Source organism: Lampris incognitus, chromosome 11 (genome assembly GCF_029633865.1).
Source record: "Lampris incognitus isolate fLamInc1 chromosome 11, fLamInc1.hap2, whole genome shotgun sequence".
In the NCBI taxonomy this organism is placed as follows: domain Eukaryota; kingdom Metazoa; phylum Chordata; class Actinopteri; order Lampriformes; family Lampridae; genus Lampris; species Lampris incognitus.
This window is the reverse complement of record NC_079221.1, coordinates 58,490,215-58,503,846: the sequence shown is the minus strand read 5'-3', so window position 1 is coordinate 58,503,846 and position 13,632 is coordinate 58,490,215. Positions and strand designations below refer to the sequence as shown.

General features: G+C 47.8%; 1 protein-coding gene across 1 annotated transcript in view; it reads left to right on the top strand.

The window, feature by feature from the left end:
- Window positions 1-13,632, top strand: part of itprid2 (ITPR interacting domain containing 2) — a 125,250-nt gene that overhangs the window by 36,741 nt on the left and 74,877 nt on the right. Inside the window, exons 5-7 of the mRNA XM_056288975.1 lie at window positions 1,570-1,619; window positions 5,579-5,629; window positions 13,112-13,154. Coding sequence (XP_056144950.1) covers window positions 1,570-1,619; window positions 5,579-5,629; window positions 13,112-13,154 — 144 coding nt within the window. The remainder of the gene's footprint in view (window positions 1-1,569; window positions 1,620-5,578; window positions 5,630-13,111; window positions 13,155-13,632) is intronic.

Here is a 13,632-nt window from a genome sequence, read left to right as displayed (position 1 = left end):
GAGGAGCGGGAGAAGCACGCTGGCCGGTAGGACTTCCAACAGGGCTGGTGAGCAGCGAAAACCGATTTGCAGTTGGGAGAGGTGACTGCAGACCAGGCCACACGACCGGTGGGTTGCTCTTTCGAGCCTTCCCACGCCGGTAAACAGAGACAAACTCCGCCGCATCTGCTGAAGCGGCTGAGCTAGTGCTAACAATAGCAGGTCTGCTGTCAGGCCCGAGGCTACTGAGCTAGTGCTAACAATAGCAGGTCTGCTGTCGGGCCCGGGGCTACTGAGCTAGTGCTAACAATAGCAGGTCTGCTGTCGGGCCCGGGGCTACTGAGCTAGTGCTAACAATAGAAGGCCTGCTGTCAGGCCCGGGGCTACTGAGCTAGTGCTAACAATAGCAGACCTGCTGTCAGGCCCGGGGCTACTGAGCTAGTGCTAACAATAGCAGGTCTGCTGTCGGGCCCGGGGCTACTGAGCTAGTGCTAACAATAGCAGGCCTGCTGTCGGGCCCGGGGCTACTGAGCTAGTGCTAACAATAGCAGGCCTGCTGTCGGGCCCGGGGCTACTGAGCTAGTGCTAACAATAGCAGGTCTGCTGTCGGGCCCGGGGCTACTGAGCTAGTGCTAACAATAGCAGGTCTGCTGTCGGGCCCGGGGCTACTGAGCTAGTGCTAACAATAGCAGGTCTGCTGTCAGGCCCGGGGCTACTGAGCTAGTGCTAACAATAGCAGGCCTGCTTGTCAGGCCCGGGGCTAAGGCTATCTGGAGTGCCCGTCACATCTAACGTAATCCTAGCCGAAAGCAGCTGCTCTAACTCACGGACACGTCTCTCTAGTAGAGACAACCTGTCTGTAACTACGGAGCAGTCACCACAAACCATCGTTTTAACGAGGCTGCTTTGACTGCGAATGTAGTAGAGCTAACTGCTAAGCTAGGCTAAGCTCAAAGCCAGTAACAAACTGGGAACAGGAAGCTGCCTACTAAACACGAGTTGTTTGAGAAAGAAACTAGAGAATCTAGCGATAAGGGAACTAAGCACAGAAAATAGATAAGTCAGTAGGACAAGTGAGAGGTTAGGGCAGAATATAGAGAAGAAATAGTAAGAGAATAAACAGCAGTCACCGATCTCATGAAGGCAGAAGCTGGGAACAGCTGGCAGTGACGAGTGACGTGCTCTGCTCAAGCTCTGCAAGATGAGCTTTGTTGCTTGAACTGATTCAACTCTCTGGAATCAGTAAGTAGTACTGTGTGTATTACTGTGTGTGTTAATGTTTGTTACTGTATGTGTTATTGTGTGTATTGCAGTTTCTGTGTGTTACCATATGTATTACTGAGTGTTTTACAATGTGTGTTACTGTGAGTGTGGCTTTACAGTTCGTAGTCACGTCAGGGATGATGATTTTTTGTTTGGAGGTGATATTGAAACATTCTCTCTCTCTCTCTCTCTCTCTCTCTCTCTCTCTCTCTCTCTCTCTCTCTCTCTCTCTCTCTCTCTCTCTCTCTCTCTCTCTCTCTCTCTCTCTCTATCCTTCTCTATGTATCTATTGACCTCTCTCTCTATCTGTCTCTGTGTCTCTCTCAGGACCCCGCTGGGTGCATCTCTAGATGACCAGAGTTCTTCTCCCAGCAGAGGTAGGGAACAGCTGTACTGCAGACATGAGCATGCTATGTTTACATCTTACTACTGCAGACATCAGCATACTATGTTTACATCTTACTACTGCAGACATCAGCATGCTATGTTTACATCTTACTACTGCAGACATCAGCATACTATGTTTACATCTTACTACTGCAGACATCAGCATGCTATGTTTACATCTTACTACTGCAGACATCAGCATACTATGTTTACATCTTACTACTGCAGACGTCAGCATGCTATGTTTACATCTTACTACTGCAGACATCAGCATACTATGTTTACATCTTACTACTGCAGACATCAGCATGCTATGTTTACATCTTACTACTGCAGACATCAGCATACTATGTTTACATCTTACTACTGCAGACATCAGCATACTATGTTTACATCTTACTACTGCAGACATCAGCATGCTATGTTTACATCTTACTACTGCAGACATCAGCATGCTATGTTTACATCTTACTACTGCAGACATCAGCATACTATGTTTACATCTTACTACTGCAGACATCAGCATGCTATGTTTACATCTTACTACTGCAGACATCAGCATGCTATGTTTACATCTTACTACTGCAGACATCAGCATGCTATGTTTACATCTTACTACTGCAGACATCAGCATGCTATGTTTACATCTTACTACTGCAGACATCAGCATGTTATGTTTACATCTTACTACTGCAGACATCAGCATGCTATGTTTACATCTTACTACTGCAGACATCAGCATGCTATGTTTACATCTTACTACTGCAGACATCAGCATACTATGTTTACATCTTACTACTGCAGACATCAGCATGCTATGTTTACATCTTACTACTGCAGACATCAGCATACTATGTTTACATCTTACTACTGCAGACATCAGCATGCTATGTTTACATCTTACTACTGCAGACATCAGCATGCTATGTTTACATCTTACTACTGCAGACATCAGCATGTTATGTTTACATCTTACTACTGCAGACATCAGCATGCTATGTTTACATCTTACTACTGCAGACATCAGCATACTATGTTTACATCTTACTACTGCAGACGTCAGCATGCTATGTTTACATCTTACTACTGCAGACGTCAGCATACTATGTTTACATCTTACTACTGCAGACGTCAGCATGTTATGTTTACATCTTACTACTGCAGACGTCAGCATACTATGTTTACATCTTACTACTGCAGACATCAGCATACTATGTTTACATCTTACTACTGCAGACATCAGCATACTATGTTTACATCTTACTACTGCAGACATCAGCATGCTATGTTTAATTTACTACTGCAGACATCGGTATGCTATGTTTACATCTTACTACTGCAAACATCAGCATGCTATGTTTACATCTTACTACTGCAGACATCAGCATGCTATGTTTACATCTTACTACTGCAGACATCAGCATGCTATGTTTACATCTTACTACTGCAGACGTCAGCATGCTATGTTTACATCTTACTACTGCAGACGTCAGCATGTTATGTTTACATCTTACTACTGCAGACATCAGCATGTTATGTTTACATCTTACTACTACAGACATCAGCATGTTATGTTTACATCTTACTACTGCAGACGTCAGCATGCTATGTTTACATCTTACTACTGCAGACGTCAGCATACTATGTTTACATCTTACTACTGCAGACATCAGCATGCTATGTTTACATCTTACTACTGCAGACATCAGCATACTATGTTTACATCTTACTACTGCAGACATCAGCATGTTATGTTTACATCTTACTACTGCAGACATCAGCATGTTATGTTTACATCTTACTACTGCAGACGTCAGCATGTTATGTTTACATCTTACTACTGCAGACGTCAGCATGTTATGTTTACATCTTACTACTGCAGACGTCAGCATACTATGTTTACATCTTACTACTGCAGACATCAGCATGTTATGTTTACATCTTACTACTGCAAACATCAGCATGTTATGTTTACATCTTACTACTGCAGACATCAGCATGCTATGTTTACATCTTACTACTGCGGACATCAGCATGTTATGTTTACATCTTACTACTGCAGACATCAGCATGTTATGTTTACATCTTACTACTGCAGACATCAGCATGTTATGTTTACATCTTACTACTGCAGACATCAGCATGTTATGTTTACATCTTACTACTGCAGACGTCAGCATGTTATGTTTACATCTTACTACTGCAGACGTCAGCATGTTATGTTTACATCTTACTACTGCAGACGTCAGCATACTATGTTTACATCTTACTACTGCAGACATCAGCATGTTATGTTTACATCTTACTACTGCAAACATCAGCATGTTATGTTTACATCTTACTACTGCAGACATCAGCATGCTATGTTTACATCTTACTACTGCGGACATCAGCATGTTATGTTTACATCTTACTACTGCGGACATCAGCATGTTATGTTTACATCTTGCTACTGCAGACATCAGCATGTTGTGTTTACATCTTACTACTGCAGACGTCAGCATGCTATGTTTACATCTTACTACTGCAGACGTCAGCATACTATGTTTACATCTTACTACTGCAGACATCAGCATACTATGTTTACATCTTACTACTGCAGACATCAGCATGCTATGTTTACATCTTACTACTGCAGACATCAGCATGCTATGTTTACATCTTACTACTGCAGACGTCAGCATACTATGTTTACATCTTACTACTGCAGACATCAGCATGCTATGTTTACATCTTACTACTGCAGACATCAGCATGTTATGTTTACATCTTACTACTGCAGACGTCAGCATGCTATGTTTACATCTTACTACTGCAGACATCAGCATGCTATGTTTACATCTTACTACTGCAGACATCAGCATGCTATGTTTACATCTTACTACTGCAGACGTCAGCATGCTATGTTTACATCTTACTACTGCAGACGTCAGCATACTATGTTTACATCTTACTACTGCAGACGTCAGCATACTATGTTTACATCTTACTACTGCAGACATCAGCATGTTATGTTTACATCTTACTACTGCAGACGTCAGCATGTTATGTTTACATCTTACTACTGCAGACGTCAGCATGCTATGTTTACATCTTACTACTGCAGACATCAGCATGTTATGTTTACATCTTACTACTGCAGACATCAGCATACTATGTTTACATCTTACTACTGCAGACATCAGCATGTTATGTTTACATCTTACTACTGCAGACGTCAGCATGCTATGTTTACATCTTACTACTGCAGACATCAGCATGTTATGTTTACATCTTACTACTGCAGACATCAGCATACTATGTTTACATCTTACTACTGCAGACATCAGCATACTATGTTTACATCTTACTACTGCAGACATCAGCATACTATGTTTACATCTTACTACTGCAGACGTCAGCATGTTATGTTTACATCTTACTACTGCAGACGTCAGCATACTATGTTTACATCTTACTACTGCAGACGTCAGCATGCTATGTTTACATCTTACTACTGCAGACATCAGCATGCTATGTTTACATCTTACTACTGCAGACATCAGCATGTTATGTTTACATCTTACTACTGCAGACATCAGCATGCTATGTTTACATCTTACTACTGCAGACATCAGCATGCTATGTTTACATCTTACTACTGCAGACATCAGCATGCTATGTTTACATCTTACTACTGCAGACATCGGTATGCTATGTTTACATCTTACTACTGCAGACGTCAGCATACTATGTTTACATCTTACTACTGCAGACGTCAGCATACTATGTTTACATCTTACTACTGCAGACATCAGCATGCTATGTTTACATCTTACTACTGCAGACATCAGCATACTATGTTTGCACATATATGTTGGATCTTGGCTGGGGTCATTTCAATTTTGCATCTGTGTGTGTGTGTGTGTGTGTGTGTGTGTGTGTGTGTGTGTGTGTGTGTGAACATTAGTGCTGAGGAACGGCTGTAGCTTTGAAGATGACCTGTCACTGGGAGCTGAAGGTGAAACACACACGCATACAGACACACACAAATATATCTTTAAACACGCAAAGATACACACACACACACACACACACACACACACACACACACACACACACACACACACACACAGTCATGCTTCATCACTTCATGTAGGGAGTATGTAGGGAACTTCAACAACAGTCCATGTCATCACTGCACCACCTCATGGTCCACCCCGGGTCTGGTGCATGCTACATGCAACCAACGGTGTGTGTGTGTGTGTGTGGGGGGGGGGGGGGGATAAGCGGTGATGAATGTTTTGCGGCACTAAAGAGCAGTGTTGTGGACTTGTAGTGAGGCGTATAGTGTGTGTGGACAGGTGTTGGTTTGGCCCATCTGTCAGATCAGTCAGCAGTGAGAGTGTTAGAAGTGAACACTGCTCATTGGTGTCAGAATATGTCCTGGTCAGAATATATGTCCTAGTCCAAATATGTCCTGGTCAGAATATATGTCCTAGTCCAAATATGTCCTGGTCAGAATATATGTCCTAGTCCAAATATGTCCTGGTCAGAATATATGTCCTAGCCCAAATATGTCCTGGTCAGAATATATGTCCTAGTCCAAATATGTCCTGGTCAGAATATATGTCCTTGTCCAAATATGTCCTGGTCAGAATATATGTCCTAGTCCAAATATGTCCTGGTCAGAATATATGTCCTAGTCCAAATATGTCCTGGTCAGAATATATGTCCTAGTCCAAATATGTCCTGGTCAGAATGTGTCCTGGTCAGAATATGTCCTGGTCAGAACAGCCCCCAGCCCCCAGCCCACAGCTCACAGCCCCCAGCCCCCAGCCCCCAGCCCCCAGCTCCCAGCCCACAGCCCCCAGCCCACAGCCCACAGCTCCCAGCCCCCAGCCCACAGCTCACAGCTCACAGCTCCCAGCTCCCAGCCCACAGCTCCCAGCTCCCAGCCCACAGCTCCCAGCCCACAGCCCCCAGCCCACAGCTCACAGCCCCCAGCCCCCAGCCCACAGCCCCCAGCCCACAGCCCACAGCCCCCAGCCCACAGCCCACAGCTCCCAGCCCCCAGCCCACAGCTCACAGCTCACAGCTCCCAGCTCCCAGCCCACAGCTCCCAGCCCACAGCCCCCAGCCCACAGCTCACAGCCCACAGCCCACAGCCCCCAGCCCACAGCTCCCAGCCCCCAGCCCCCAGCCCCCAGCCCACAGCTCACAGCCCACAGCCCACAGCCCCCAGCCCACAGCCCCCAGCCCCCAGCCCCCAGCCCACAGCTCACAGCCCACAGCCCACAGCCCACAGCTCCCAGCCCCCAGCCCACAGCTCACAGCTCCCAGCTCCCAGCTCCCAGCCCCCAGCCCACAGCCCCCAGCCCCCAGCCCACAGCCCACAGCCCACAGCTCCCAGCCCACAGCTCCCAGCCCACAGCCCCCAGCCCACAGCCCACAGCCCCCAGCCCACAGCCCCCAGCCCACAGCCCCCAGCCCACAGCTCCCAGCCCACAGCCCCCAGCCCCCAGCCCCCAGCTCACAGCCCACAGCTCCCAGCCCACAGCCCACAGCTCACAGCCCACAGCCCCCAGCCCCCAGCTCACAGCCCACAGCCCACAGCCCCCAGCTCACAGCCCACAGCCCACAGCCCACAGCCCCCAGCCCCCAGCTCACAGCCCACAGCCCACAGCCCACAGCCCACAGCCCCCAGCCCCCAGCTCACAGCCCACAGCCCACAGCTCACAGCCCACAGCTCCCAGCCCACAGCTCCCAGCCCACAGCCCACAGCCCCCAGCCCACAGTTTCCAGCTCACAGCCCACAGCAGTGCAACACAAAGACAAAAACACATCCAAGAACTAAAAGAACATCCATCCATTCAGTATCCCAGCCACTTATCCTGCTCTCACGGTTGTAGGGATTCTGGAGCCTATCCCATCAGTCGATGGGCGGCAGGTGGGGACACACCCTGGACAGGATCACAGCCCGCCCCCCCCCCCCACACACACACACATTCATACCTAGGGACAATTTAGTACGGCCGAGTCACCTGACCTACATGTCTTTGAGTCACCTGACCTACATGTCTTTGAGTCACCTGACCTACATGTCTTTGGACTGCGGGAGGCAACCGGAGACCCCGGAGGAAACCCAAGCAGACGCTGGGAGAACATGCAAACCACACAGAGGACGACCTGGGACGACCCCCAAGGTTGGGCTACCCTGGGGCTCGAACCCAGCACCGTCTTGCTGTGAGGCAACTGCGCTAACCACTGCACCACCATGCCGCCCCCTACAAGAATACATGTATCCAAACTAACACATCTAAACTAAAAAAAGAAAATGAACCAATGCCAGGCAGCATCCAGGAGGACTGTTGGAGCTGCCGGTCTGCATGGGCTAGCAGTTAGCTTAGCCTGGCCCGCTTCCACGTCCTGTCAGACCGCCCTCCATGTTTCCTCTTCGGGCACAGCTCCAGGCAGGGCCGTGGTCCCTGCACCGGTACTGGGTGAGGCCGCTGCAAACGTGGATTTGCGCCGCCATCTTCCGACACCGGGATGACTTAGCCCAGGGGTGGCTAACCATGTGCCATGGAGAGCCATGTGTGTGCAGGTGTTCACTGCAGCCGGACTGCACACCAGCGGGTTTCACTGACACGTTCTTCCTCTTTGGTTGGAGGGTCGCTCATCGGTGAAACCCGCTGGTGTGCAGTCCGGCTGCAGCGAGCACCTGCACACACACGTGGCTCCCCATGGCACATGGTTAGCCAGCCCTGACTGAGCCTGTAGTTTAGTATGGGAGCAGTGGTCTACCGGTCCATCTGCAGAGCAGTTAGAGTGTAACCCACACAGTACACAACACGTTATTCCTGTCTGCATTTTGCTCAGTCGCTCCTCAACTGACTTGTGTAATCAGCTGCTATTGTCACGCAGTCAGGAAGTCAGCCAGCGTGCGGCTGCCTGGCGCCTTATCTCAGACACACAGAGGAGGAGGCAGGACGGCAAGTCTCAACTTGGATTTACTGGGAAAACCCGACTGAATACACACACACACACACACACGCGAGTCTTCTGAGGGATATCTGTGGTCATACAGATGGTTGACCCCATCCATCGACGGTCCGTATCAGGTCCTACAGCGCTCCACCCTGACTCGTGTCTCTGTCTGCTTGATGTGTCGCCCCCGCTGGCGGCAGGGCGGCTCGTCAAGCCCGAGTTATTTATAGGGCGTGTGTCAACACAGCCAGCAGTGCCACCGACCACACGAGGGAGCGCTGAGCCTTTCTGAGACGCTCCTGATGGAGCAGCGCTGACCTCTATAATGAATGCTGTCTGCAGACAGTGACTTGACCCATCAAATGACATCATGAGCGCCATCTTCGGCCATTTCTTACCCAGTACACGAGGCTGAGCCGTGTTAAGATACACCAGAGACATCCGCAAACACCAGCCTGCCACAGGACTTTGGTCTGGCTAGAAAGGACTGGACCAGGTGAAGCGCCTCAACAGCAGCCATACCCACATGGACCCTGGGTCTGCTGCATGGCGGAAGCTAAGCAGGCGTGGTTGGGAGACCTCCCGGGAAAACTGAGTTGCTGCTGGAAGTGGTGTTAGCTGGCCAGTAGGGGGCAGTCTTCCCTCTGGTCCAAATGAAAAAACAACAAAAAATCCCAGTGCAGTGACGCGGACATTGTGGTGTAGGAGACACCGTCCTTCAGATGAGACGTTCAACCGCGGCCCTGGCTCACTGTGGTCATTCAAGCAATTTGTCGGATGAATTCGATAACGAACGAGACTCCGGCATGCCAACTTTTTACGCGGCCCCGCGCGGTCGGCGTCCCAACTCGTTAGAGGGACAAGTGGCTTTCAGCCACGCGAGACTGAGCAATAACAGGTCTGTGACGCCCTTAGATGTCCGGGGCTGCACGCGTCGTACAAATTCAGTTTTTATCGTATCATCCATCCATCCTTTATCTGAACCGCTGATCCTGCTCTCAGGGTGGCGGGGATGCTGGAGCCTATCCCAGCAGTCACTCGGCGGCAGGCGGGGAAACACCCTGGACAGGCCGCCAGGCCATCACACACACACACACACACACACACACACACACACACACACACACACCTAGGGACAATGTAGTACTGCCAGTTCACCTGACCTACATGTCTTTGGACTGTGGGAGGAAACCGGAGCCCCCGGAGGAAACCCACGCAGACACGGGGAGAACATGCAAACTCCACACAGAGGACGACCTGGGGTCACCCACCAAGGTTGGACTACCCCGGGGCTCGAACCCAGGACCTTCTTGTTGTGAGGCGACCGCGCTAACCACTGCACCACCGTGCCGCCCTATCTTATTATTATTATTATTATTATTGGGCGCCTGCAGCTCAATGACTGCTGGGATAGGCTCCAGCATCCCCGCGACCCTGCGAGCAGGATTAGCGGTTTGGATAATGGATGGCTGGATGGATATTAGTAGTAGTAGTAATATTACCCTCTGTGATTTGGTTTCATTGGGTGGGAGAAGGTGGACAGTGTGGTGATCTGCTGTGCTGTCCTGGAGAAATGTTCTTCAATGATGCCATAGCATAAATCAGTGGTGTTACTTGTACAGGTAAGATTTATATGGCCTATAGTGATGATCCCTTTCATGTTGCCATAGCTCATGTCAGGCATCTGTAACTCCAGGGGAAAAGTCGATATTACCCCATACTGGAGAAAGGGAGGATAGCATTCTGTCTTGTCCCTCTAATTTTCTAATTGCTACCCAAGCTTGTAATTTTGTTTATAATGATATTATTCCCAGTGATACTTTTAATTTTTTTCTGTTCAAGAGTGAGCAGAAGACCCACCAATGACGTATTGATCTGTGATGATTCTAGATCTAGCCATATAGATTTTGAATCATTCTTTACCTATTCAGCAATATAATGTAACTGAGAGGCCAGTTGGTAAAGCCTCATATTAGGGACAGGCAAGCCCCCCATCTCCTGCGGCCTCATTAGTCTAGCTATCTTTACATCAGGCCTCTTCTTGTTCCAAATAAAGGTGCTAAATTGCCTATTTATCTCTTTAATCACTTTAGTTTTAAATAGAATTGGGATCATTTGAAAGAAGTAGAGAAACCTCGGAAAAATTTTCATTTTAAGTAATGATATCTGTCCCAACATCGAAAGCAGTAAGGAAGACCATCTCTCCAGGTCTTCATGTATATGTTTTAACAGGGGTCCAAAGTTAGCACCATACAGCTGTTGTAGTGAAGGGGTTATATATATCCCCAAGTAAGTGAAGCCCTTAGGTGACCACTTAAATGGACAGGATAAGGGAGGAGACAAATCTCTAAGACCACCCAGGGGGAGTGTCTCTGACTTTGTGAAATTAATTTTGAAGCCTGACAACTTGCTAAAATTACTTATCAAATTCAAGACTGCAGGCATGGATACATCTGGGTTATTAAGAAATAGCAGGATATCATCCGTATACAATGAAATTGTATGGTTCCTGTTCCCAACAGAAACACCTGAGATAGAGGAGGAGCATCTAATAGCTTCCGCCAGAGGTTCGATAGCAATTGCGAATAAAAAAGGAGACATGGGGTAGCCCTGTCTTGATTGTCAACCCAGGCGGAAGTATGAGGACTTTTTTGCCATTTGTCAGCACAGCAGTTAATGGGTTATTATACATAAGCTTCACCCAGCTGATAAACCCCTCCCCCAAACCAAATAAGTCAAGTGCAGAAAACAAATAGGGCCACTCGATACGATCAAAGGCTTTCTCAGCATCCAAACTGACAACTAAGCCATCGAATTTATGAAGCTGGGAAAGTTGAATAATATTGAGAAGTCTTCTCATATTGCTACAAGAATTCCTACCAATAATAAAACCTGTTTGGTCGTACTTTATAACGGAGGGCAGGACTTCCTCTAAGCATAGGGCCAAGATTTTGGAGAGCAGCTTAAAGTCTGCATTTAACAAGCTTATGGGCCTATTAGCGGAGTTCCCTTTTTTAAGGATAAGGCTGACATTGGCCTCTGTAAGTGATCTTGGGAGGGAACCATTCTCTAATGAATCATTTAGCATTTCAAGTAGGGGTCCTATGATGGTGACCATTTTTTATCATGGGTGGGGTTATTGGACAGTGGTTCTGAGTGTTTGGTGAAGGTTGGGGGGGGGGGGTTGAGGTAATGGTTGCTACTCCAGCTGTCGTATACGGGTCGAGTTTTGGTTGCCAATAAGTTGGTTGCCTCAACGCTGTGGCACAGACTGATTGTTCTACTTCCACCAAGAGGTCTGATTGAAGATGTTCAGTGGGCCTTAGTGGACTTTTTCTGGTCAGGGCAGCACTGGATCTGAGCCCCTGCCTAATACTTGCCAGTGGAAGAAGGTGGACAGGGTCTTGTGGACATTGCCTCTTGAGTGATGGCCTTTAGGCTGAAGACCGCACAGAGACTGACTGACTAGGAGATGGAGGGCCAACTCCTTTCTGTCATGACCCCACGGCTGGACAAGTTTGAGGACCTGGGAAAAAAGGCAACTTACGTCTTGTGTGTGAAGGTGAGGCACTTTCAGTCTCTGCAGGCCATGAAAGCGTCGAGGTAGTCTGAGTTTTTTGGCCCAGGCTCTTCCCTGAAAGGCTGCAGGTGGTCCCTGTACAAGCTACCGGTTGAAAAACGGTCAGCTGACCTCCATTGGAGGATTGTGCACGGAGCAATAGCCATGAACAGACACAGAGCACACCGGGATCCTGACCACAGGGAGGTGTGTCGTTTTGTTGACAGTGTGAAACTCTAACGCATTTATTTGTCCAGTGTCCTGGGTTGGTGGTGTGTTTGATTTGCTAAGGGGCTGCTTTTTGGGCTTGGGGGAGGCTTTTTCTTTTAAGTTGTTTGTGTATTGTCCCAAATACCTAGCCAGGAAGAAAAGTACACACAAACAATTATAAATGTTATATCGGCTTCTGCCAAATTAGCCATCTGGCTGAGCCGTAGGAGCTGGGCTCAGGCGGTGGGCTGTGTGGACCCTGTGCAGGTCCTTAAAGGCATGCTGAAGGCTCGGCTCAAGGTGGAGCATGCCTATTACAAAATGGTAGACAATTTAGAGGCTTTCAGCCTCAAATGGGCAATAGGGGGAGTATTGTGGTCAGTGAGTGATGATGAAGACCAGGTTTTCTGTTTCTAAATTGTGTATTGTGTAAACACCATGTATTGCACGTTGTAAAGCCTTTTGAGGCAGGTTTGTGTTTGTGATTTTGGGCTAAGCTGACTTGAGTTTGGAACCTGTTTGTTGGTGTGGATACTTTTGTTTTGAACTACTTAAATAGCCGTTTTCTGAAACTCTTGTCACCTTTGAGGTGGATTATAATAAATTGTCTATGTTTTGAATATCAGCTGTTTGACTGAATAAATGTGCTTTTGAAAATCAAATCTCTGTCTCTCTGTCTCTGTCTCTGTCTCTGTCTCTGTCTCTCTCTCTCTCTCTCTCTCTCTCTCCTCCTTCCACATCCAGCCAACCACCTTCAGTCCAGCAGTGCCAACACTGAGCAACCCTGGTAAGGTGTTATTCTGTTCCCTTCTCTCTTTTCTTCATGTCTATTCTCTTCTCTTCCCCTCTGTTCTGTTTTATTCTATTCATTATATGAATGAGCTTGCTTTGTGTCAAACTTTAGACTGCCAACATTGCCCCCCCACTGTCTGTTTCTTACTTTCTGTCTATGATTTTCCCCCTCAATCTCGCTCACTCTCTCCAGCCATCTATCTCTCGCTTGCTTGCTCTCTCTCTGTCTATCTCTCTTTCTCTGACCATTTATCTCTGTGTGTGTCTCTTTTCTAACCATCTCTCTCTCTCTCTCTCACTCTCTCTCACTCTCTCTCCCTCGCTGCACTGCATGCTGGGAGGTTGGGAGTGTGAGTGTGAGTCAGGGTGGTGAATGTTAGAGTGGCGCGGAGTTTGATTGTGTGCTGTATTTTTTGGGATGTTCCCCTGTATTCTTCATCTGTCCTGTGTGCATAACCAGGTATACTTTCTCA